Raw genomic sequence first — 27591 nt, 5'->3', positions numbered from 1 at the left:
TCAAGTGTGAAATACACAGCAAGAAAATGTGAAAAAGGTGTTAAGATGTTAAAACACCAAACTGATTTTTTTTACAAGGAATCCTGTCTTGCAATTGATCACAATGCTTGTGTAGAGGTGATACGCGCTGGGATTAAGGATCGTATGCACAGTGCGTGATGATTGGATGTGTAGGTGGTGACGCGCTGAGAGGGAGTGATCAGGTGGCAGCGCAGTGTGATTGGTGGAGTAATGTTAACACGCGCTGGGGAAAGCGGATCGTAGAGAGAGTGCGTCGTGATTGGGTCATTAAGGAACGACGCTCACGTCGACGCCGCATCAGCTCCGTCCCTCGTGAGCAGGGGCTATAAAAGGGGATGCACACAGGCGTAAGGGCAGTGTGTAACCAGCGAAGAAGGAAGACGGGGATGAAGACCTAGAGCCCTGCGGTACCTAGCCCCGCTGTCCTAAGGGGACCGGGACTCTGTGTAACCCAGAGGCGAGTGTAGTGGGTGTAGCCATAGGTCTACACGAGCCGAATGTACTATGTGTAGCCAGGGCATAGGGCTTACACGAGTCGAGTGTATTGTGTAGCCAGAGGCATAGGGCTTACACGAGTCGAGTATATTGTGTGTAGCCAGAGGCATAGGGTCTACACGAGTCAAGTGTATCGGGGGTAGCCAGAGGCCTAGAGCTTACACGAGATTAGTGGAGTGTGTCGGAGGAAGAAGAGAGACCACACGTTGTATTGTGATACCTAAAGGATTTAATAAAAGTGTGTTACCCGTCAAGAAGTTTCTGCCGTCAATTCCCATACTTCAACTGGCGTCAGAAGTGAAACGGTCCTCCAAGCATGGATACAAGGAGGAACCGTCGGACCCACAGGATTGACCACGAGGACAACCTCGACGACGCGGGCCAGCGGGCATCAGGGGGTGAGGAAGAGGAGCTGCCCACGGGGCAGGATCCACCGACGGCGCCGGTCGAGCGACGGGGGACTGACACCGTGCTTCGCGAGGCACACTCCCGTCTGGCGGAGCTGCTGCTCACCGCCGCGTCTATCTTGGCGGAGATCAGCTCGTCGGGAGGAGCGGGGACGGCGGCCGACGTGCTACAGGGTCGCCCTGCAGATTCCCGCCAAAACGATTTGGCGATTCCCGCCATTTCATCCGCTCCAACTTTTGGCGGGAACGGCCATCACCACGTGGCAGCGGTTCTCCATGCGCGGCCGCTGACGTCACCAACGCGCGCGGCGGACCGCCATCACACACCCGCCACTGGGGCCGCCATCTTACACACCGACGGGGGGGCAGAGAGGAAGCACGAGGAGGAGGACGACTTTATCTTTCAGCAGCGCCTTCCCACGTTGTCAGCATTCAAGGCGGAAGGCGGGGATTGGAGCCAATTTCAGCGAAGATTTTTGGCGCATCAAGAGATGTCCGCCTGGTCCGACGCTACGGCACTGCGGGCACTGCCTGCCATGCTGGACGACAACGCGCTCGCGGCCTTCACGTCCGCACGCAGGTCGGACCGCTCCACGCTCAAGGATGCGCTGGCTCTCATGGCCAAAGTCTACGGTCCTCCCTCGGCGTGCCGCCATCATTTCTACGCAAGACGGAAGGCGGACACGGAGACCGTGCTCGCCTACCGCACGGCGTTGCTCGCTCTCGCTGACGCCGCGTTCCCTCGTATGGACGAGGAGGGCCAAGATGCGATGGTTTTGGAGCAGCTGCTCAAGTTGGCGCAGGACCTGGGGGTCCCCATCAACACGGCCGACGACACCGATATTTCTTCATTACGGGTCGCCACGAGCATGCAAGCGCACGAGGTCCTTCAACGGAAGCAGGGGGTCGTCTGCAACGCTGCCGTGGCCTCAACTCCGGGTCCGGTTGACACCGTGCCCCAAGTCGTCAGCCCACGAGAGGACGCGTTCATCGCGGGACGAGCGGGGGACTGGAGGTCGGGGGGTCGTTCGCCTCTGCGAGCGGCCCGCAAGCTGGAGCAACCGAGATCTCCGACTACTGTCATCACCTGCTATAACTGCGGCCTTCGTGGCCACGTGGCCTCCGGTTGCCGCGCCCCACGTCAGCGCGCCATGGGACCTCGGCTGGACGACGACCAAGGCCCCAAGTCATCACTGCAAACCCCGGCAAGTCGCGGCACCTCACATGCTTGGCCCGCATACTCGACACGTATGGGTCGTCGCGTTGCGACGAGGGAGAGCCGAGTAGAGTTCGGGGATTCGGTTCGGAGAGGGGGGTTCGGCCGGGACCGGGGAGACATTAAATGGTCGGAATTGGGGCACAGAATAGTGGCTGCCTCAGCGGGTTCATCCGTCGTTACCGGATCGATTGATGGGGTCGAGGTCAGGGTGTTAGTGGACACGGGGGCATCGGCGACTATTATTTCGGATCTCATTTATAATATTCTCCCGGTACAATGTCGTCCGCTTCTTCCGGTGGATGTGCCATTTTACGCCGCTAACGGGGGATCGTTGGGCATTATCGGTCAGATTAGGGCGTCCATTTGCATTGGTGATATCAAATTGTCGGGACCCGTTTTCGTTTCATCTTCCCTGGCGGTTCCTTGCCTATTGGGCACTGATTTTTTGGCGAAAATGCCCATCAAAATTCTCATTGATCAGCGTTGCATTGAACTACCATCGGGTCGCCGTATTTCATTTTTGACGAGCCCTAATGTAATTCGGACGGCGTGCGCTACCATTCAGGCGTTAGCAACACAGACCGTGCACGTGCCCCCGGGTTCACAAATGTTGATTCCCCTCCGGTTACGGAAGCCATGGGGGAAGGAGGCCTCGGAACAGGCCATGCTTTTGGGTCCTTCTAATAGGGCTGTTGGAGGTCTCGATTTATCGGTGGCTCACACGTTGGTTGGGGCAGACAGGGATCCGTTTGTCATGGTTTTAAACGCTGGGGCGCGGCCGGCCGTCATTCAGCAGGGCACCGTGCTGGCTCACGCGGCACGGGTCCCTGCGGAGGAGAGGCTGGTTGCGCAGGCTGATCCGAGCCCCACGAATAGCGTACCATCAAAGGAGGACCTAGATTGGATTGATATGCTGTGCGCGGACTCTGACGATTTGTCAGCGCTACAGTTGGGTGCGTTGCGCGGGTTGCTGATTGAATTTTCGGATGTCTTCAGTAAACATAAGTATGATATCGGATGCACGGACCTGCTACGCCACCACATTGAAACGGGCGATGCGGCACCGGTCAGGCAAAATCCCTTCCGACTGAGTCCTGCTGAGAAGGAACATGTTCAGTCGGCAGTTAACGATATGCTGGAAGCCGACATTATTTCGCCTTCTTCCAGTCCTTGGGGAGCACCTATTGTGCTCGTTAAAAAGCAGGACGGGTCCCTGCGATTTTGCGTCGATTTCCGCCGCCTGAATAAGATCTCGGTGGCCGACGCGTATCCGCTCCCCAGGATGGACGAGTCTCTCGATGCATTGTCCGGTGCGCGATACTTTTCGACTCTTGATTTATTGTCCGGATTTTGGCAGTTGCCACTCGACGAGGAGTCTAAGCCTAAGACTGCATTCCGGACTCCAGGGGGCCTGTTTCAGTTTAACCGGTTACCCATGGGACTTCACTCCTCTCCTGCGACGTTTCAGCGTCTTATGGAATTGGTTTTGTCGGGCTTGCAGTGGGAGACGTGCCTCATTTACCTTGACGATGTCATTGTTTTCGGTAAAACGTTCGAAGAACACCTCCAGCGATTGAGAGGGGTGTTCTTGCGAATGCGATCGGCTAAATTAAAGTTTAAACCGGCCAAATGCCATCTTTTTCGTAAATCCGTGAGGTACTTGGGTCACATTGTCGACTCTTCGGGGATTTCTACCGATCCTGCGAAGACGGACTGTGTCAGTTCGTGGCCGACGCCCACGTCAGTGTCAGACGTGCGCAGTTTCATCGGTTTTGCTTCGTATTATCGCCGATTCGTTGAGCACTTCGCCACCATTGCAAAGCCCTTGCACGCTTTAACGGCGAAAGGAGTGAAGTTCCGGTGGGGACCGGAGGAGGAGGCTGCATTCTGCTCCCTCCGGGACGCCTTGGTAAGGGCCCCACCCTTGTGCTATCCGGACTTTGAGAGTCCCTTCTTGCTAGACACGGATGCTAGCAACACGGGCATTGGGGGAGTGCTGTCCCAAGTCGTTGGAGGGGTCGAACGGGTGGTCGCCTATGGTAGCAGGGTGTTGTCGCCGGCAGAGCAGCGCTACTGCGTCACCCGTCGTGAACTACTTGCCATTGTTTTTTTTGTACAACAATTCAGGCCATATCTCTATGGTCGTCATTTCACGGTCCGGACGGACCATGCGGCGCTCCAGTATTCATTACGGGTTGCCCAGCCCTCGGGCCAATTGTCGCGGTGGTTGGAAGTCCTCCAGGACTATCAGTTCACGACTACGTACCGTAAAGGGTTGCGACACACGAATGCCGATGCCCTGTCGCGGTTGTTGCCTTGTCACAAATGTGCGTGCTTATCGGGATCGGCGCGCTGTAAACCTCCGGTTACGGAAGGTAGGGAGGCGTTGGTTGCGACCGCGAGCACACCAATTGGGGATGGTCCCGCTACCCCAGGGGGTCAGGACTCGCTGCTCTCACTGTCGTTGATTGAGTGGGGCCGTCTCCAAATGGCGGACAGCTCCCTGCTGGCATTGCGCCGAAAGACGGAGGGTTCCGAAGGTAGCCACGACCGAACTGGCTCCTACGAGCTTAAGCAGGGCCTGTTGATGAGATGGGACAGTTTGTCCCGGCGGCATGCGATTGTGGTGCCTTCTGCTGTGAGAGGGAAGGTTGTCTTGGCCGCACACGAACGCCTCTTGCATTTGGGAGTTAACAAAACGCTTGCCCTGCTTCAGCGTGACTATTATTGGCCGGGAATGGGGGGTGACGTGGTGAATATTCTGAAGGGTTGTGTTGAGTGCGCCAGACGGAAACCACCGCCCGTGGCAGCTAATCCACCGCTGCAATCTATTCAGGTCTCGCGCACTAACGAGCTCGTTGCACTCGATATTCTGGGGCCCTTTCCGGTCACGCCTAGGGGTAATAAGTACCTGTTGGTGGGGGTCGAATATTTTACCCGGTGGCCTATGGCGTGGCCACTCGCCAACCAGTCGGCGGCGGCTGTGACGGACGCCTTTGTCCAGGGCTACGTCCTGGACAAGGGGGCTCCCGAACGCTTGCTGACTGACCAAGGGAAAAATTTTTCGAGTAAATTACTGCAGGAGGTGTGCGACCTGTTGGGTACCAAAAAGGTGCGTACCTCCCCGTACCACCCGCAGACGGACGGGATGGTGGAGAGGCTTAACAGGACATTGACCTCTATGCTGTGCCAGCAGGTGTGTGAGTCGCATGTTGATTGGGACCTGCAGGTCCCTGGGGTCCTTGCCGCGTATAGAATGGCCCCCCATGCAGCTACGGGGTTTTCCCCGTTTTTTCTAATGTACGGTCGGGAAGCCGACCCGCCCATGGAAACGCAGCTGGGTCTGCCCGCACCACGAACTAATTCTAAATTGGCAGAGCATATTAAATTTAATATTCATAAACTGACAGAGGCAAGGGAGGCCGCACGGCTTAATTCGCGGGCTCGCCAAATTGCGAACGAGCGGTTGCGGGCACGGAAGGTGTCCGTGCACAATTGGGAACCAGGTGACAAGGCCTGGCTGCATTGCCCTCAGGCACCTTTGGCCACGTCGCCTAAATTGTTGAAGCCGTGGCGGGGACCCGTGGAGGTCGTGCGGGTGGCACGCCCCCAGTGCGTTCAGATAAAATGGGGGAAACGCCGTTGGTACGTCCACCCCTCCCGACTGAAACCGTTCTCGCCTCCGTATGGCCTCCCCTTGTGTCGTGAGGGCCGAGCATGTGACGTGACCGACGACCCTGAGGGGGAATTGTCCTTGCCTGCTCCTCACATGTCTCCACCTGATCCGCTCCCAGGTGTCTCGGAACTGACTGCTGCCGACCACCGGCGGCCGGATCTTCACGGCGGGGCCGGTCCTTCCAGGCCCGACCCGTGCCGTCTAGAGCTGCCGGAGACACCGGACGGTCGCCAACGTCCCGTTCCATACGACGGACCGGCCAGACGGACTCGCGCTAGGTCGCGCTACTTTGTGTAACCTACCACGTGCGGAGTCGAGGCAGCCGGAGCGCCTCGGCACTGCGTGGGTCACAGTGACACTTGGCGCGTTCGTTTTACGGTGTTCGCTTTTATTGTGTTGTTCGTCGGGCTGTATATTGCTTCATATTTAAGGTTGTGTTATGTTGTTGTTGTTGTGTTACGGGGCACACTGGGATGTGGAGTTCTTTATTACTGCGTTGCGTTATGTTGTGTTGTAGGTTAACAGCCGGGCCGGCTGCAAGCTATGTGGGAGGGGGTGATGTAGAGGTGATACGCGCTGGGATTAAGGATCGTATGCACAGTGCGTGATGATTGGATGTGTAGGTGGTGACGCGCTGAGAGGGAGTGATCAGGTGGCAGCGCAGTGTGATTGGTGGAGTAATGTTAACACGCGCTGGGGAAAGCGGATCGTAGAGAGAGTGCGTCGTGATTGGGTCATTAAGGAACGACGCTCACGTCGACGCCGCATCAGCTCCGTCCCTCGTGAGCAGGGGCTATAAAAGGGGATGCACACAGGCGTAAGGGCAGTGTGTAACCAGCGAAGAAGGAAGACGGGGATGAAGACCTAGAGCCCTGCGGTACCTAGCCCCGCTGTCCTAAGGGGACCGGGACTCTGTGTAACCCAGAGGCGAGTGTAGTGGGTGTAGCCATAGGTCTACACGAGCCGAATGTACTATGTGTAGCCAGGGCATAGGGCTTACACGAGTCGAGTGTATTGTGTAGCCAGAGGCATAGGGCTTACACGAGTCGAGTATATTGTGTGTAGCCAGAGGCATAGGGTCTACACGAGTCAAGTGTATCGGGTGTAGCCAGAGGCCTAGAGCTTACACGAGATTAGTGGAGTGTGTCGGAGGAAGAAGAGAGACCACACGTTGTATTGTGATACCTAAAGGATTTAATAAAAGTGTGTTACCCGTCAAGAAGTTCCTGCCGTCAATTCCCATACTTCACTTGTGGTCAGAATGCAAATAAAAACATACTCTGATAATATATGCACTGTCCTTGAAACTGATTGGTCCACACCAGAGACAGCTTTCTTTTGAGCCTCGTCTCAAAAGGGCCGTGAGACCGCCTTTATGACGTCACGCGGCGTGGTGGACTTTGGTAGATTTGTCGACAGACTTTAGGTGTGGGGCGAGACGTTACACTGCGTGTACGAATGGTATACACGTAAACCATTTGATTTAAAGCTTTCGTGACTGCAGGGATTCATATAATTGGTTCTTTCGGTAAAGTCACGTAGAAGGGAAATAATACAATAATAAAAATATAAAACAATACAAATTCTCACGACGTATCATCATCAGGTGTGATTTTTTCTTGCTGTGGATTTCACACCTGATGATGGTTGCTTGTGTTGCAGTCGAAACGTCGTGAGAATTTTTATTTAGTGTATTTTTATTATTTTATTATTTCCCTTCTATGGGACTTTACCTAAAGAACCAAGCATAATGGTATACACGTTGTTTGTTTGTTAAACCGTTTCACGTGGGAGCGGAAAAACCACGGGCCGTTATCAATACCTTTAAACCCCTTATCAGTGCCCAACTTATTACAGACCAGTTCAGACCATATTGGTCATCCCGTGTCCCTTATTACATCTCAACGTTCGTCCTACAAAGTCCCCATCACAAGGGAGAAACACAAAGACACATTTTGTTTTGCCCGTATTAAAACGGCTGTACAACGCATGGACCTGAAAAACTGTACAATAATACGGCGTTACTGTGTATATTCCCTACCTGGCAACAGCACTGTGTTTGCTGTGTCAGCGTTAATGCCGCATGATGCTAAGAGAGTGTCAATCTGTGTTATATAGGGAGTATAAATTACCTGAACTGATTGTGTGCTGAACAATCAAATCGCTCGATGTTTTGTTCGGAAAAAAATTTAATTTAAATAAAATAAAAACATTTGTATTTATTAATAACATCTTGGGTTTGGGGGTGCATGCTTTTTTCACATCAACGTTTCCCAATAGCGTTTATGGACGCCACCCACGGACACATTTTTGTTGTTGTTGTTGACACCACAGATTCAGGCCATCGAATAATAAAAAAACATTTTAAAATGTGATGATGCAATCGTAATCATTTGGATTTCCCAGAGCGGATAAGGCGAGCGGCGGGGGGCGGGGCCTCCGCGTCGCGCCACGCCATTGGACGAACGCTCGCCGCATCCGACGACGGCGACCAATCAGGCGCCTTCGACGCTCCGCATCGGCGCACCCGGTCTAGGGAATTCGAACCCGGTTGGGGCATGGAGCACGTGGCCACGTGGATGATACGCGTGGGGGTTTGGTAACTTTAAAGAGTTTATCTATAATAGAGTTTTATACATTTGTTGTTGTTGTTTGTGTTAGATCGCGTAAATATAAGTACGTCGTTAAACCCGCCACGTCGACAGAACGTGCCCAATTCGTGACTGGTACAGCGTGATCACCGGTGCGCTTAGGAGAGTATATCCGCGGCATTTACAATCTTAACGAGTTTAAAGTGTTTATTCTCTTGTGCGATGTAAAAGGCACGGTAGCGTTGGTATTTAGGTCACGTTGGTGATGCAGAGGGAAGGAAAATAGGGAAACGCCCGCCTAGTGCTGCGTGAGAAGTAAGTACTGTCTGTGTTAAATACAGTGGCAATGTATTGTTGTTGCTTGCTCTTACAAACACATCTTTGTCAATATTGTTAGGCATGTATTAACAACACACCAATCATTATCCTCGTGAATATACCTTACTACCTTAAGTACATCGCGGGATGTCAATATTGCAATAATAAACAATGTCCTAAAACACCAAGACACTGTACTGTAATTGTCTTTATTAATATTATTCATTGTCTTGTTATACATACAGCACATTGCAATGTTGCCTTCAGAATCCTCAAAATAACTGTCCATATACAATACATGTATTACATTATTAACTCTTAAAATCGCAGTATTGTCTTTACGAACACTACGTCTTCGGAATAAACAAACTTGAGTGATATTAAGTAAGCTTCACATCACGATGTGTTGCATACACTGCCAACCCCTTATCAGTGCCCGATCTTATTACAAATCCAATTCAGACACCTTATTGGTCACCTCGTGCTCTTATAAATCTCAACGTTCTTCCAACACTTATGAGCAAAATACACCTCAATAAGAAATGCTATAACATCTCAAAGTAGAACCCTCCTGAAAGTGAGTCTTGGTAATCGGTTAAAATGTTACGGATTAATAAGTGATAGTATAACAGCAACCCATTGCCACTGCCACAAGCTGCACATCAGCAGTTTGAGAGATTCCACTGCGGTATTGCCATTAATCTCACGTTGAAACGCATGGCACAAGTGGCCCAGCACTGCATTGTAAAACAAAAGTTACATTTTTCTATCTGAGGATCAATTGGAACACGTGGTTGACTGTCAGCACCTCCCTACCTCATTCCCAAACTCTGATATGCCCAAGCCTAGAGTTAATGGCCCTGCCTACTGCTTATAGGCTATGCCTACTCTGTTGAGTCCATCCACTAAGGTACTGTCTGAGCTAAACCAGCATGTGTATGTATGTTGAACCTATACTCTTTGGTTCTTTCGGTAAGGTCACGTGACTTTACCGAAAGAACCAAAGAGTATGGATCCGTGCAGTCACGAAAACTTCAAATCTAGATTACGTTGAACCTCTTTCACACCGTACGTAGGATTATGTGGTAGCTGTATTTGTGGCGCATACACTGTGCATCAAACTCCCCTTAATGCATGCGTGCAGTCACCGTCAAGCCCCGCCACCATGACTGCGGTGGAGACGCGGTTGTGTGAGCTGCTGCTGCGCGAGCACTTTGGGGAGCTGGTATCACGGGCCGGCACGCACCTGGTGCACACGGGACCGCAGCCGCTGCGCCTTGTTGCCCTTGGCACCGGCCTCAACCTGGACCAGGTGATGGACTGGGTGTGCCAAAACGTCGTGGTCCTCGGTGCCACTCGCTCACTCGCCGCGATATGCCCACCGCCTTGAACCCATCTCCGCAAGTCCACCATCGCTTCAGACTTACAAGACCTCCTCTTAAGTGGTTTTTCATTTGGAAAATGTTTACGAAGAGGCTCTAAGCGGGCTTATTACACCAATATGAGATCAGATTTTACGGTAACATTTGGGGCTAGCCATAGAATTGTTTACTTTAACACCAAACACCAGCATAGTTAGGCTCAGATTGGTGTTCTTAAAAGTATGGGTCACAGCCCCCGGCTACCCTTCGGATCTTTCACTGCTCGTTAAAGAACAGCCCACGGAAGTAGATATCACATCTACCTCAGAGATCCCTTGAAGTGAACTCTGGTCCACAAAGTAGGGGTCAACAATTTCCTACACGCCCTGCAATATCCAGTAATGTTTGTCACATGATACTCAAACAGACCTGGTTTTCACCTGAGGACGGCTGCTTGCGTTGTGGCCGAAACTGTCGTGAGAATTATTTTATTATGTTTTATTTTTATTATTTTATTACTTCCCTTCTACGTGACTTTACCGAAAGAACCAAGAAGGTGTTGGTTTTTGTGCAGTCATTGCCGACCGGACAAAGACCACAAACTCGCTACGCGTGAAAATCCAGTTCAATTTCAGGCAGTTTCCTTGATTCAAACACAAGGTCTCTACGTTGCCAGCTCGGCACTCTGAACCACCTGGCCACCATTCCGCTCCCTGAAGTACTTTAAACAGGACATGCAGGGCAAAGTGCATTGTCTCACAGGAATGGTTGCTCCATGTCCCGGCAGGTGAAGAAGGCGCTGTGCGTGTTGCTGCAGCACTGGGATGGCGTCCTTCAAGACGGGGAAGCGTGGCGCGAGCGGTCCCACCTGGGTGGAGTACACAGCGGATTACGCTGCGATGCTACGCATGCTGCGCTACACGCGCTACGTGTACTGCGCCAAGACACTGTACGGCGACGCGGGTGAACTGCTGATCGAAGAGACACTGCAGCATGGGCAGCTCACAATGAGCGCCGCCGTGCGCCGCGTTGCCGACCGCATGGCCAGCACCGCTGACGGTTCGCAACGCTGCTTCGATGACACCGTGAAGGCCCCAGAGGTCGCTGCCATGGTGCCGTGGTGGCAATGCATCTGTAATGTGCAGTGGCTTTGAGGCAGGGTTGCTGAATCATATGAAGATGGACACATACGTAAGATGTTTACGGGACAACCCTTGCTAGTTCGCTGTGTCGGGTGGTGGTGGGTTTTAACGGCACATATTTACGCGATCTAACCCAAAAAACTCTATTATGTTATGAGATGGCAGACAAGCAGATAGGTTACTGACTTTATCTGTATAAAATGGATTGTGTTTTCCCTTCACATCCGTAGATTTGCTTCAGGTACTCCAGTTTGCTCTTATGGTGTGCAAATGCTTAATACGAATCTTGCCAAACATTCTGATAATCAACCTAGGCACCTCACTGCCCTGCACATGTGATGATTCATCACTATATAATCCACCGGCCCTGCCACGAGGTCACTGGAGCACAGGCATGCATCATCACCACACCTGTATAAATGGATAACGGTCCTGGACACATCATCATTGCATTGTGATGGTATTGTAAGTCATTGTAAACAATCCTTACACTAAACAACTGTAGTAATCACTGCAGTGCATGTATTTGTAGAAAGCGAGTTAAAAACATGGATAAAAACACGGGCTTTACTGAGTCACTCTTTGCAACACATTTGTCGGTTAAAGTAGAAGGCTAACATTTTAGTAATTTTTTTATATGAACTTCATCCAATTGGCAAATATGAAACTAGTGCGCATGCTGTAAGTTTTTGTTCCCCCTCATCTCCACGTTGCAGAAGGCAAGACGGTGGAGTACAGCGACGTAGCTGCGGCGTTCACAAACCTGGTGAACACACACTTCCTGCAGCGGTGGCTGTCGGGGAAGGAGGAGGGGGAGGGTGCCCGTCCAGAGGCTGCCCCCACGCTGGTCTCCAACGAGACGGACATGTACACTGTGCCCAAGATTCCCCTAATCGGTGCGCACTTGCAGAATATGGATCGCTAACAAGAGATGGTTCATGGAGTTAGCTTTATAAAAGTTAAGAATAGGACATGGGCACACTCTCGAACTCAACGCCAACATCAAGTCCATTGCTCTTGCTAATATTTTCAAATAATTAACAAACTTTTAAAGTAACAACGCGTTAATGGCATCCGTGTGTAATAAATATGTATGTTGAATTTTTTCGCACCGTACGTAGCCAACCATGCTAATCAGAGGTGCGGGGAAAGGGCAACAAATTAAACACAAAAAGCAGTTCTAAAGAAGTAAGTTTTAATTTTAAATTTAAAAGTGCATAGCTCCAGTGTCTTCCTGATATTGGAAGGAAGAGCGTTCCAGACGGCCGCAGACGCGCATCTGAAAGCGTGCGATGTAGTGACCGTCTTTGTTCGATGGTTAGGATATGTAATTACCTAGTGAGTAGAGCATTAACATTTCCAGTGCAGTATGCCGTGGCACGCGAGACATCGTCCCTGGTAAGAGATTTGACCGTGTGGCTGCCTGTCCGTTGTGCCACTGCAGGGCATGGGAAACGGCGCCTCTCTGCTGACAGTGACGATTTGGATGCACACCCGGCGAAAAAGAGGAAAGTCGAGGAGGTAACGTCTCTTCTGATATGCACCTTGTGGACTGTTATAGTACAAGGCCAATGGTGAGTTGCACAGACCTCAGTTCCTGTAATATAACCCACTTGGAGAACAAATAGGTGTTGGTAAAAATCAGTCGGCAAGTAGGTTGTGGACTTTACCTCATATTTTCCTTTTTTAATTGAGATCTCTGTTGCAAAGAATACTTGTCTAAATGGTTTCCCACTTGTGTGATCTTCTCTGCACATTTCTTTCTGCAGCCACTTCCTGATGATGGAATCTACTGGAGGGTCAACTTTGAACGTTTCCACCAGCATTTCCACAACCAGGCCATCGTCAGTGCCGTGGCCAGCAAATTAGACAAGGTCTGGTCGAGGTATCTCCACGCTTAATCGTTATTAGGATTTTCGAACGAAAGAAGGCATATGCAGGTAGTGCATTTACAAATAGCGGCTTTAGAGCTTAAAGTTTCATTGTGGTCTTTTTTTGTGTCACTGTGAATAAGTCGCTTTTTTTAAAGTGAGGGTACGGGCGGTAGGCTCACCTGTGTACCTATTTTACAAATATCCTCCAGTAATATAATGATGTTCTAAACAACATATTAATGTATAAATGATATTCATTTAAGAACATTAATAGTTGCATTTTTTACAGATGAAAACCTACTTTAAAGGCGTAAAGAATAAATGAATTGGCAAATGAGCACTTCTGCTCATTGGAAACAAAACATGCATTGTGGATATGTGAGCAGGATGAATTGAATGAACCATGCAGGTTTTAGAAAAATTAGATTCATTACATTTTAAGTACAACCATCAATTGAAACAACGGTACCATCAAAACAATAGTGAGAGAGTTTGCAGTTGGTGTGTTTGCATGTCGGTAACGTGTGTGTGTTTATATATTAAAATTTTGTGGATATGTGAGCAGGATGAATTGAATGAACCATGCTGGTTTTAGAAAAATGAGATGCATTACATTTTAAGTACAACCATCAATTGAAACAACGGTACCATAAAAAAATAGAGATTTCCATTTAAAGCTTTCGTGACTGCAGGGATTCATCTTCTTGGTTCTTTCGGTAAAGTCACGTAGAAGGGAAGTAATAAAATAATAAAAATAAAACATAATAAAATAATTCTCACGACGTTTCGGCCACAACGCAAGCAGTCGTCCTCAGGTGAAGACCAAGTCTGTCGGGGAGACAGCATCTGACGCTGTCTCCCCTGGTCTTCACCTGAGGACGGTTGAATAGTGAGAGAGTTTGCAGTTGGTGTGTTTGCATGTCGGTAACGTGTGTGTGTTTATATATTACATTTTTTAGACAGCAGGCGAGATCGTGAGAACCATGCTGCGGATGAGTGAGTTGACGACGCCACCCAACACGGCCTTCACCCAGCTGCTCGCGTCCACCGAGGTGACCACTGCACCGCTCAGATGTCGCTCTTCCTGGTTCGTTAAACCGTGGCTTCTTGTGAACGTCCGTCTCTTATGGTCGAGAGTTCTGAAAACAAGTGCTCGTTTGCCCGTCGTGATACTTGGATGTCTGGCAGATTTTCCGGTCCCTCCCACCGGAGTATGGCATGACGAAGCCAGTGTTGGACCAGTATCTGAGTCTGCTGGCAGATGATCCGGTAAGCATCTGTCACATCCAGTTATTTTTTGCGGGTTTTATAGAGGCCTCAACACTGGTTTTTATATTGGTATTCATGAATATTTTTTTGGTATGAAAAGCTCGAAGTAGGACTTGGCCATATTTTCCATTTCAGATGGAGTTTGTGACCAAGTCTGGCGAGAGTGGAGGTGGAACATTCATTGTTAGTATCCTCTTCATGACCGTGTGGAACTTTGTGAAAGTGAGGTGCAATCCAAAGTGCTTGTTTTTATGATGTCAGAGCCAAGGAACCAGGTAACTTAACATTAACGGACAAAACGTGACAAAATTAAAGCTTGAATGTGATTGTTATCGTAGGACGTTACAAATATATGCAAAACAAAAAAATATTTTTTTGTGCATTTTAAATGCACTTTCACATGTGGCTTGTATTTTGATAATGGTCAAACACTAACTTTCTTAAGTTATAGCTGACTGCTGAATATTCCGAGTGCACATTTAATGTACTTAACTTTCCAGGGGGTTCAATTTATGAACTGTATGTTTTCCAATCATCAACTGCATTGCACAGCAATACCTACCCTTAATTCATTAACTCAATCTCAGATTTGCTAAAATCTCTGAAAACCATGGCCCGATGTACGTTGGAATCCATCGTGCAAGAAAGGTAAGACTTTGCAAAAATGTACTTATTTTTCCTTCACAGAGGCTTCAAATACGCACTTTCGTCAGGATTTGCCGTGTTGGGTGCGTTGAGGATGTCGTTTCTGCCCTCTTAGCTTGGTCGGGGCTGTGCCCCACCGCGCTCTCACCACAGGTTTGGTTCCCGGGCAGCTCGCATCTTCCGTCTGCTCCTGCAAAAGCGGCATCTGGAACAGAAGCAAGTGGAAGACTTCGCCATGATTCCGGCCAAAGAGGCCAAGGAGATGCTGTACACGATGGTCTCGCAGAACTTTGTCACTCTGCAGGTGAGTACAGGGCCCAGTTCACCGCATTGAAAAGGGTTGGGGAGCATTTTCCTTATGCTTGCTTCTTTTGGTAAAGTCACGTAGAAGGGAAATAATAAAATAATATAAATATAAAACAATAAAAAAAATATTTCTGTGGATTTCACACCTGATGATGATTGCTTGTGTTGCAGTCGAAACCTCGTGAGAATTTTTATTGTTTAATATTATTTTATTATTTCCCTTCTACGTGACTTTACTGAAAGAACCAATAATATTAATCCCTGCAGTCGGTTATATCTGCCACTGCAAGATGTACTTGCAGTGACAGAAGTGATTGATTGCGCTAAAATCTAACGCAAGTGATGCTGGGTTGAATATATTAACCTTATCCGATTAGTGCGGCTAAGATGCTTGCAGCGATAGATAATATAATGGCCATTTGCACACCGTTTTAAAATGATAGGCATCATGTGGCTATGGGCCGTATGAAATAAAGTTGCGGGCTGCATCCGGCTCGCGGGCTGCATGTCCCCGAACCCTGGCATAGACGAGCGATCGGAGATGCGCATGATCCAGCCAAGCGGGCGAGTGGTTTGACCGAGTAGCGTGCGGTCTCGTGATGGCCTCACGTTGGGCGGTCTTATCGTCTGATGTGCAGGAGATCCCTAAGGCGGCGGACTACGCGCCCGCGCGCACGTTCTACTTGTACACGGTGAACGTGGAACAGACGGCGCGGTTCATCTTGCAGAGGTGCTACAAGGTGAGGGCCCCCATCTGGACATGTAGAGCGGAGTAGGTGCTGCACTATATATGCTGCATGTTGAGCCATACATTCTCCCACCTCAAATATGTACAGACCTTTGTAAATCCACTGCAGAATGAGGGCCACTCCCACACACCATGTGGGTCGTGGGGGTAATTTAACCATACTTCACGCTGGTCAGTCGGGGGATGGTGAAGGTGGGAAACGTAGCTGTGGGACCATCGAATACATTGCCCCACAGCCTGTAACAAACAAAATACTGTGTGTAATGATAACCCATCCAGGCGCTATCCAGGCTAAACTGTGTTCAGCTTAGAAAATGATTTGGTCATTGGTCACCTCCGATATATAAGGCTCAAGTGTGAGCAAATTGTTACTTTTCGTTAGATTTTTGGCAAAAACATGCCTTTTTTTTGTTAACTATGATGTTGTAAATCTCCAAAGTGATGTGCTTCGGTCAATCTGTGAATCTGCCCCAGAGTGTGATTAATTTCACCAGTAATAACTAATTAATGTTTTTTCCCCCAGACTGTGACGAATCTTATCGCAAGACGGCACCATGAAACTAAAGAGAACAAGTGAGTGACGTTAAACCATGTGGCACAATTATTTTGGGTAAAAAAAACTAAAGTTGTGAAAATGGAGCTTGCTGTTGAAATGTAGTGGTAAGACGACCTCGTTGAATAAATTAAAAGGAGTGTATTGCCTTTCAACGTGTAAACCATAGCAGCCTGCATCTGTTCATAAGAATGTAACTATGCATTTGTTCATTGATTAAATTAAATCTACTCATTATACATGCATCAACTCATGTGTGTGAGTATTGGTTGTTTACCATTTATGCAAATCATATGCATATCGTAGATTAATGTGACATTTGGCGATATCTTATCTCCCTCGCCTGCTACACAGGAGGGTTCGACCCCGATCCTGATGCCTGTATGTTTGGAGTTGGCGTGTTCTTCCACTGTGGTCATGTGGATTTTTCTCCTGGTCCTCCGGTTTTTCCTTCCTCATTTAGAAACATACATTTATAATATTATTTCGGTCTTTTGTTATTTCTTCTATCCACGTGGCTTTACCGAAAGACGTAAAGAATAGGAATTCCTGCAGTCACAAAAGCTTTAAGTCAAGATTTATACATTTAGAATGTTTCGCCTTCTATAAATTCCCACATATGACAATAAGCCACTTTATTGAGCTATTACATGTGGCCAGGTCGCCGCTGAAATAGCCCTTAGCTGAGTGGGCTTTACTTGGTTTAAAAACATTGTCTAACGGAGCAAATAAACTAAACACAGAACAAATGAGAAACAACAAACGAGACTATGACAATGAGACCATTGAAATGCACCTCGGAATTGCGACAATTCTTCAAATAGCTTGCATTTAGGCGGGGATGGTGGTGGGGGGTGGGGGGTGAAACATTCCACGCCCTATCTTGCTGCTGCATCATCTGCCGTGCGCTCCACACCCACAGACGCCTCTTGGAGAAGGCCCAGCGCATCGAGGCGATCCTAGCATCGGTGCAGGCGTCTGGTGCCGACGAGGCCCAGCTTCAGGAGATCGAGGAGATGATCACAGCCACCGAGCGCCAGCAGCTGGAAAATCTCAAGCGCACCGTCAACAAGTAAGGGGGGGGTGGGAGGGGGGGCAGTCCCAGGCATGGCAAGATAGAATGGGTGGTCGGGTGTGGGTAGGGTGACTAAGTAACTAACTAACTAAGTACCATGCAGGCTGCAGAATTTGTGATGGTTGGCCGAGGCCTGGTTCTTTGTTTCCCCTGCTAAGATGAAAAAAATATTACTTTTTATTTGATCAGGTAAGGCCCACTCAGCTATATAGCTCTTATTCAGAAGCAACCTGGCCACAAATGATAGCTCATAGTTGCTCATTGTGTCGCAGCTTCTAGCACCCAAATACTCGAAATGCACGTTTCTAAATGTGGAGGGAAAAACCGGAGGACCCGGAGAAATATCTTCGTGGCCATGGGGAGCACATGCAAACTCCAAATATACAGGCATCAGGGTTGGGATCCAATCCATGAGCCAAAAGAGAGAAAGCATTTCGATTTCCTTAGGTGGCCAGGTCAGAATGCTGATCAGGCACTACTGAGAAGCAAAGTTTGAATCCAGTCTATTGGATTCTGTGAGTTGATGGTGATTTAACTGGGTTCTCAAGTGTAGTAGTGAGTTGATGTTCTCAGCCTGGTCACCAATGACTGCACGTAAAACCCATTCCATTCAAATTGGTTCTGCACTTTAACACATTTTCAGCTCTGAGAATCGAAAATATCAATCATACAAATAAAATATACAGATATTTATCAGTCATGCAACGACCATTACTCTCATTTGGAAGTGTGTGTGGGAATGTGCTGCCCTAATGTGTAGACCAGAAGCCACTTGCAGAGATCTCAGATGCAGTTCTGCAACATTTGCTTCAATGAGCCGATCCATTTTATGAGGGGTTGCGTACTGCTCTGTGAGAGATTCAAATGGATGCTTCGTCGAATGAGATGACACCTAAAATCGCAAAAACAAGATAACATTGGGAACAAAGACAGTGTTTCTTTTTTTTAACATGCTCATTATTATTTTCAGTTTGAACATGGGAACGTGCACTGGGCAATTGGGACCAATTGGAACCAACCGTTCTCATCTCCAATTTGCACGGTTCTGTGTATTTACATTGGATTTCTTCTGCACCGTACGTAACCAACTGTGCTAATCGGAGGTGTGGGGGAAAGACAACAAACTAAACTCAAAAACATTTATAAAGAAATGAGTTTTCAATCTAGTAAATTCGTTTTAAAGCTAGGTGCGAGAGAAGTTCAACATACATACATACATTGGGCTGAGATACGATGCGCTTGAGCTGCGCTGGGCCCTCTGTCACTGCTGTGGCCTCTCCCGTTTAAGTAAATAAAGTCTGACAAATCCAGCTTATTACAATTCTAGTTTCGTAGACAAATGATCGCATGCTACATTTACGTTTGCCTTCTGTGACAGTTCAGCTTCCAGCATGCTGTACTATTTGTCATTTTACAGATCTTATGGAGCTCTTATTGAATACATCTTGATATGTGAAGTGAAATCAGGTGTCAAATAACAAAGCTCTTGGGACTGTGAATGTCTTGCGTTTAATGGGAATGGAATTTGGCCGAGAGTGAGCGTGGACGCGTCGCTCCCCGTGCGCTACATGCAGGCTCGACAAGAGTGAGATGCAGGTGGACGAGACCGTCTTCCTGCTGGAGACATTCCTGCAGGCATCACGGCCGCAGTGACCGCTACGTACTCCAGGGACCCGTGCTGTTTCAAGCCCCCGCGTCGACTCCTGCAAGTTGAGAAGTGGAGAATTCTGTCAACACGTGTTGTAACGTTTCCGAAGGCCAACAGAATCTCGGTCAACACCCAAATACATCTTGCCGCACGTTGCACCTGCTCAATAATATCTGTTGAAAAAAAAATACACAAAAGGTAGTATTCTGAAGTTTGCAACGCTTCCGCTGAGAGAGACTTAATTCAGGCAAACCCAGCTGACTGATGGTTTGTTTGAGTTTGGGAGTTTCTGTAAAAGTCTTACAAAATTTTGAAATTTACACTCCCGTGGGCTGATATTTGCCAGGAAGCATGCACGGCCCCACGCCCTTCCTGCCGCGCTGCAATATTTGCTTTGGAGGACCCCGCTAAGGCCCGCGGTGGTGCTGCTAACGGCCCGCATCCCGCTCGACATCCCCTTGAGTGCCATCTCAAAAATAGGAAAGTGGCAATATTTGATTGAATTTTTTTATTAATGTAAAAGGTGGTGTTGGCAGGGGTGGAGGAACGCTTTGGCACTGTTTCCCGGCCAAACTCTTTTGTCTTTTGTTAATGTTTTAGTCTTGAGACGTCACATCGCAAAATGTGGTCTCTCACAAGTCACGCTCGTTTGCCTTTCCCTTCTGTGTATCTGCTCTAAAGAAAGGCCATTGTCCACTCTGTTAGCTTGCCATTTTCTCAGTTGAAAAAGCATCTCTAACGATAACTGCGGTGTAATATTTCAGGGCTGGTACTGTGTGACAGGTGTCGGTTGCGTTCACGGCCATGGCAGCATTTGTGAAAATCGTACAACCGAACAAAGCTTAGCCCTGAATTGTTTTTTTTTGGTTCACATTCACTCGGCATGTGCTTCTCCGTCCGAAAGCGGACGTCTACAATTGGAATTTACGCAGCGTAAAAAATAATGTTGGCCAGTGGTCGAAACAAATAACAGTGTGGCAGCCAAAGGAGTGAACACATACTGCACACCACAGAAGTGGAGCAATGAATGGCTCCATACTCTTAGGTTTTTTCGGTAAAGTCACGTCGGTAAAAAATAAAATTAAAGGTTAATAAAAGTAATAATGGAAATAAAATAAAATAATAAATCACGACGTTTCAGAGGCAACACAAGTCTCCGTCATCAGGTGGGACGGTCACAGCTAAAATTACTGCATCAAGTATTTTATTTCCATTATTACTTTTATTAACTTTTAAAATAATTTTTTACCTACGTGACTTTACCGAAAGAACCTAAGAGTATGAATCTTTGCAGTCACGAAAGCTTCAAATCTAGAATGAATGACTCGTGTGCAGGCTCGATGGACTGTTGCATCGTGAGACCATGAGAGATGGTAGTGGTAGCTTCGGGATTCCTTAATACAGCAGTGGACGGGTCGCGGCTGCTTGCCGGTGATTGGTGTATATCATGTAGCTCTCAACATTTCAGGTTGAACTTTGCTGATAATTTAATGGTACACTGGAACATAAACTTTCCTGCCCCAGGGTGAAAGAAAAAAAACCCAAAATGTTTCCTGTTACTTTTTGCGAATAAAACTGAAAATACGTTAATTAATTGTCTGTACATTTGCAAATCTATTTTAAAACATGTAAGGTCGAAGAGCCTTCAAACACTTTGACGGTGTGCCTTCGTACACTTGGCGTATGCTAATACTCTGCACAGACACGTGAACAGGTTGTGCAGAATGTCCTGTTACCCCCCCCCCCATCTTCGAGGTAACTCATGAATATAAATAAGTAACACGGTATGATTGAATGTAATTGGTACTGTGTGAATATTCAAAGAAGATAGGTGAATTTCACAACTGCACCGTCGCAACATTCACCGCTTTCACTTTCAATTATTGTGTAGGTCAGTGTGTGGCACCATCATTCATCTGACAAAGGATAACCATGCACCATTGTGACATTTTACGTAACGTTTTATCCATTGTCACCACCTGTTGTCCCGTGTGTGATTATTCAACTTCATCCGGTGATTGCGGCCAAACAACACCTTAGGAAGACAAGAACAAGCCACCTCGACCTTCCTTCCCTATCGCTTAAGAACTCGAGTGTGGCGAAGAGGGGGGAGAGGCATCAGATGGGATGGAGGGGAAGCATTTGTCACGGACATGTTCTCGGGCAGAGAACTTAAGATAAATATTACCTGTATCAATATAACGACTAAACCAGCCGGACACAAATTGATGTAACTTGGGGGGTGACTGGACATTGTTGACACTGCACATAGTACAAAGTTTAGAGTGTCAGAACTCCAAATTGTGAGTTGTGAGTTCAGATTGTAGCATGGTTGACTTTGATTAGAGAAAGAAAAAGGGGCAGTCTTTTTTCTTTTTACCCTCGACTGCATCCAGTGGCGTTGCATGGTTGACATGAACCCTCTGTCCAATTTCCCCTCCCTCTTGGTTGCCTGGCATCTGCGCCTCCTCCGGTATTGTGGGCCCCTGTGCAGTTGCACCTCCTGCACACTCGATAGCGCTGCCAGTGCATCAAACCCACACGAGGGTTGGTAAAATAACGATGACGCTGCACATAGAAGTAAACGGTAATTATCCCATGTGTTGTATGGACTGGCCAAAGGTACGTGTAATTTCCATATTTGGTTCTGGACCACGAATTAAGATATATGAGTGACTGGCATTAAATCGCCTTAATAATCATGCCCTTTACCCAGGAGAACCTAACTGAGCATGAAGACGCCTTTTAAGGTGTGCGCGGCATTGGTAAGCTTGGCCAGTTGCCATTAATGAGTGCCATGTGGGAAAATATCGGAGTATCCAGAGAACTCCACGCATACGAGGGATCGCACACACAGCACTGCCACATCGGAAAGACCCCGCATAACTAGTAATAATGTCGGCGTTAATCGTCTTGAGGTGCAGTCCAAATTGAGCACTGAAAAAGTGCGAATCGTAGCAAATATATATTTTTGAAAACGGGTTTCAACTATTCCTCAAACTGTACTGTCAACCTTTTCTATGACACGGACATAATATTATCGTTTCCACTGTAATGTTATTTCCAAGTTGCAATTGATTCACAATTCCTTTGTCAATCCACTGCTGGATGAAGTCCTCCCCACAACGTGCCGGCCAGGGGGGCTTGTTTGGCCATACTTGACCACAATGGGCAGTGGACACCAGGATCGCTTCACATACGGTATGACTTGAGCCAGCGATGTTAGCCGCGGCCGGGAATCGAACTCAGTCGCCAGCTTCACAGCGCGCAGCGTAAACCACGGCGCCACAGCTGCTCTGGATTTTGCGTTAACGACGTCAATCTTCGGTATTAGTCGAGCTTACATTGCCATTAAATCACGTACACAGGGTGGCCACTGTGAGAAGGCTACCACCACCCGTCTGGCGGGCCCAGAGTTCTTCATTGTGAGGCCCCCACGACAAGACAACACGTGAAAACACCCCTCCCCCCGCCAACCCCCAATGGTTTCAAATGGTGTGGCGACCCTCAACATTGATGATGTCTCGTCGGCGAAAGTGCCCCCCCCCCCCACCTCTGAAAACGAGTGCAAGAACACCGGTCTGGACCACTGCAGCCTGCTGTTTCTTCAACGGAGGAGGAATAAATAGCAACACTACGCACAATCTCTCTCACTCTGCTGAAGCCCTCTCATGGCAAGGAGCAGAGGTGGGACAAAGTCATTGTTATGCAAGTCCAAGTCGAGTCTGAAGTCATCAAATTCATGACTCGAGTCTGACTTGAGTCCAAGTCACATGACTCGAGTCCACACCTCAGAGGTGGGACAAAGTCATTGTTATGCAAGTCCAAGTCGAGTCTGAAGTCATCAAATTCATGACTCGAGTCTGACTTGAGTCCAAGTCACATGACTCGAGTCCACACCTCAGAGGTGGGACAAAGTCATTGTTATGCAAGTCCAAGTCGAGTCTGAAGTCATCAAATTCATGACTCGAGTCTGACTCGAGTCCAAGTCACATGACTCGAGTCCACACCTCAGAGGTGGGACAAAGTCATTGTTATGCAAGTCCAAGTCGAGTCTGAAGTCATCAAATTCATGACTCGAGTCTGACTCGAGTCCAAGTCACATGACTCGAGTCCACACCTCAGAGGTGGGACAAAGTCATTGTTATGCAAGTCCAAGTCGAGTCTGAAGTCATCAAATTCATGACTCGAGTCTGACTCGAGTCCAAGTCACATGACTCGAGTCCACACCTCAGAGGTGGGACAAAGTCATTGTTATGCAAGTCCAAGTCGAGTCTGAAGTCATCAAATTCATGACTCGAGTCTGACTCGAGTCCAAGTCACATGACTCGAGTCCACACCTCTGGCAAGGAGACCTCTCGAAACGTTGGCAACCGGCTCCTGAAGGTGTCACGACTCCCGCTTGTCGCGCCCGAGATTTCACGGCGAGATAAATTCTCCGTGACGCCGCGCGGTGGCACCACCATATCGTATGTACCGAGCAGTGATAATGAAATGAAAAAAATAAATGTGGTGGGTGGGTGGGTGGGGTGGTGGGGGGTGCGGACCAAAATCACTTCCCAAGGCGCAAGAGCTGTTTAACTCACCCGGCCAGCCATAGCCATGGCGCGTAATGCTAAACAAACAGGCCCTCTTCTTTTCTTACATCTTTGAAATATTTCCGACAGCTGCCGTAGAGAGAACAAGTTGGGGTGGGGTGGGTGGGTGGGTGGGGGGGGCCCGTAGAGAGGGCCTCATTGGTGGGGTTGGGGTTGTGGCGTTGTGGGTGGGTGAAACAGAGAGGGCTTGGAAAAGTTGTTGAGATTTCGGGTAGATTTATGTTCACCGCAAGAAAAAAAAAATCTTACAGGTCACCGGTTAAAACACGCGGGGCATCGCGGACAAACGGTGGGGTGGGTGGTGGGGGGGGGGGGAGAGGAGGTGGGGGCCCACGGTGGAGGCGTTGAACCCTTGAGTTCCGTGGCCAGTTGCATACAATTCCTTAAGGGGAATGTGTCCCCTTAGTTGACACTGATTTACATTGCCAACCGAAAAGAGGGAGGGGGAGGGGGATATCACTTAAAATTATTTATGCAAGCGACCCACGGCACTTCTCAAACTTCTCTCCTCTGTCCTCGAGACGTCCTCCACGTTTAACTTTTATACACGTGCGGGTACAGGCAGCCCCCCGATGTCAATCCACTGCTGGATGAAGGCCTCCTCCGCACGCCTTGACGGAGGGCATGGGGGTTATTGGACCGTACTGAACCACTCTGGTTCGTGGGGGTTGGTGAAGGGTGGGGGAGCTTACACGCGGGACCATAGAAGTACAGCACAGCAATGGATGTAGCTGCACTAACCTCTGTTGCCCACCACGTAGCTCCGCCGCCGCCAATGACTCACTGGCGTGTGCGCATGGCGGTCACCCATCCACTCTCCAAAGTAAAGTCACGTTGGTAAAAAATTAAATTAATAAAAGTAATAATAGAAATACAATAATAAATCACGACGTTTCGGAGGCAACACAAGTCTCCGTCATCAGGTGGGACCGTCACAGCTAAATTTACTGCATCAGTAAATCAGCCTAAGAGTATGAATCCTTGCAGTCACGAAAGCTTCAAATCTAGAATCATTCTCCAAAGGTTCATTGCTGCTGAGAGCTTTCGAGATCTGACGGAATCGTTCGCCTTATTCCGCACCTGCGATTAGCACGTTTGCCTCCGTAATGGTGTCAAAGAAGTTCTACGTGCATACCGTGTATGCCGCGTTCTGTATGTGTGTAAGACAACTTCAAAGTACTCTCCACGCAGAACGCCTTCGCTGTTTTTTCTTCCGTTCAAATGCAAATGAGAAAGCTACGCACCGTCCGCGCACGATGATTGCTAAAGGCGTCTCGTGTGACGCAGGGCGCCCCGATTTAACACCCAAGAGGAGATATTTCGCGTGTGTACAGTCCATGTGTGTGTGTCCGCGTGTTTCCCATATGACGTGGGTGATGCCCTAAATTATGGAGATGTCGTTATTTTAGTGACGCAATTATGATTCATATGTAACAACTGTGACTCAAACTCAGACGTACCGTCACGCGACGCGAGTCTACGGATCTTCTTGTGGGGAAGAGCAGGTTTTTAACAATGCAGTGACAGAGATACATTACATTCGTTTGTAAGTTTAGAGAACGCCCCGTCTCATAGGGCTCATTTGCATGTGACGCATCGGAATGTCACTTGGCGATTATGCTATATATAAACGCTCTTTAATGCATGGATTACCACACACCCACATGCAGACTTACGCAATTGGATTTTCAACACGTGCAATCCAAAGCACTAAAGCGTCATGCTGAGTCTTAAATTAATTTTGAAGAATAAACTCCTCACGAAAGGTCAGCAGTGGACTGATCATGGCTGATGACGACGGAAATAAAAGTTCACATTGCATTGGGTTTGTCTGACCTTCTTAGGTGATTCGTCCTCTCAACACTTTCGACAGCCCTTCTCTAGATTGTTTATATTCTGTGACATCGTGAAAAGTTAGTCGGCGGGCATGAGTAAAAGCCGATTTTTCAGAAGAATTTGACATTGAACCAATTGTGCGCTTGAATCACGTTTTAAAGAGATCCCCGGGTGTCATGAGGTCATGTTTGAGCAAAAAATTGAACGATCCTCAAAGCTGGGCTTGCGCCTAATTAAAGTACCCACTGAACTGCGAGGTGGCCGGAAGACGGTAGTATAATACACGTGTTCGTGTACTCATCTGTGTGGACTTTTACAGAATTTCTTTGAGATTATTTTGGCCAAAAATCCCAATGCAGGACCCTCCTAAAAACAAACCTCAGCAAAGGCTTTCTGGGCAACGGTCATTATTGTTGTTAACATGACAATTATACATTTAATAAAAACCAACCCGTAGAATAATTTAAGACCAGGCTGAGACCACCAACTCGCTACAATTGAGAACCTAGTTTATTCACGTGTGGCTGAAACCTACATTCGAACCCAAGGGTCTCAACGGTGTGTGCTCAATGCCCGGAACGCTATGAGCTTCAGGACCAATCCGGCCTCGTTTAATGTGATTTCTTTTCTGGATAGCACACGGTGAGGGTGGACGCACGCTGTTGTTGTTGTAAGGTCATTGTTATTGTTTATCAATTATAACAGGCGCGTATAGCGCGTTATTAGCAGATCCCTAAAAGTACGTTTGCACACACGTCGCCTGTGTAAACGTAACAGAAGCACCTCCGATCAGCACGGCTGGCTATGTACTGTGCGAAAGAGGTTCAACATACAGCTGAAATCTCTCATCGTGAGTCTCAGGACTTTTTCAGAGAGGGTGCTGCATGAAGCTGTTTGGCCAGTTCCTTTTCGAGTCTTTTAGCGTGATGCAAAAATAAAATATACCCAGAGAAGCCCCACATATACGAGGCAAGAACGCTATACAATCCGTAATCCGTCGGAAACCGACTCGCCATGCTGCCATCTATTACCCACCATGCACCCCTACATTCTAGGCGTCTTGCGCGCGCGCAAATAATTCTCTCGCTGACCCACCAACCCCCACTCTTTACAAATCTCTGGGTCGCGGACGTTCATCGCCACCAGCATAGCCCCGGTCACTGCACGACGATTCCTCTGCACTCGTTACAGCAGCGCAGTGGAGGAGGAGCGGGCCTCGGGCACGAAGCCAGCACTCGTGAATCGGAAGTGTTCGTTTGGCTCTCTCCAGGGCCAGATTTCGGGGGAGCGAGGAAGGGAGCAAAACGGGACATTCGTCCAGGACCAAATTACTCCACGCACACAGAGAGAGAGAGAGAGACACGAAAAATCGTATTTTTAACCAAGAGAACTACGACTGTTTATTCATATTATCGCTTGTATTTACATGAACAAAATAAACAATACTACCTCTATTGGAGTGCGTCCCAGGAGCGATAGTTTGGAAGAGGCAGGGAAGGGTTCGAGGTGGGGGAAGGCAAGGAGCGGGATTGGGGGAGGGGGGGTCTTTTCTGCTCAGTTGTTCCAGGGGCATGGAGATCCAGACCCGAAACCTGGCTTCTTCACTCACACACAGAGACACATTTCATTTGGCAGCTGGCAACTTCCAGCGGTTACTGACGAGAAAAACAGGGGGAACATAAAGAGAGGGCGGGGGCGTGGGACCCTGTTAATATAGAAAAGAGAGAACCCATATCCCACAAGTTCCACGTGGGATGAGACTCTACGTGCTGATTCGGAGATCACGCTGTCGACTGGGCAATCACTGTG

At 48.4% G+C, this 27591-nt stretch overlaps 1 protein-coding gene across 1 annotated transcript; it reads left to right on the top strand.

The window, feature by feature from the left end:
* The first annotated feature begins 8359 nt into the window (after positions 1 to 8359).
* On the top strand, positions 8360 to 20938 carry POLR3C (RNA polymerase III subunit C). Its single transcript, XM_061558366.1, is given in 16 exon segments — positions 8360 to 8724; positions 9872 to 10039; positions 10876 to 10908; positions 10910 to 11147; positions 11947 to 12126; positions 12675 to 12751; positions 13000 to 13104; positions 14064 to 14156; positions 14293 to 14373; positions 14509 to 14560; positions 14961 to 15021; positions 15172 to 15322; positions 15963 to 16064; positions 16596 to 16645; positions 17548 to 17697; positions 19275 to 20938. Coding segments are annotated over 15 exon segments (1599 nt in total). The 5' UTR covers positions 8360 to 8724; positions 9872 to 9892; the 3' UTR covers positions 19354 to 20938.
* The last annotated feature ends 6653 nt before the right edge of the window (positions 20939 to 27591 follow it).

This window comes from Lethenteron reissneri, chromosome 24, assembly GCF_015708825.2.
Source record: "Lethenteron reissneri isolate LAM-NWPU_2019-01 chromosome 24, ASM1570882v1, whole genome shotgun sequence".
In the NCBI taxonomy this organism is placed as follows: domain Eukaryota; kingdom Metazoa; phylum Chordata; class Hyperoartia; order Petromyzontiformes; family Petromyzontidae; genus Lethenteron; species Lethenteron reissneri.
Note: the sequence above shows the minus strand (reverse complement) of the source record. Positions and strands in the feature narration are given on the sequence as shown.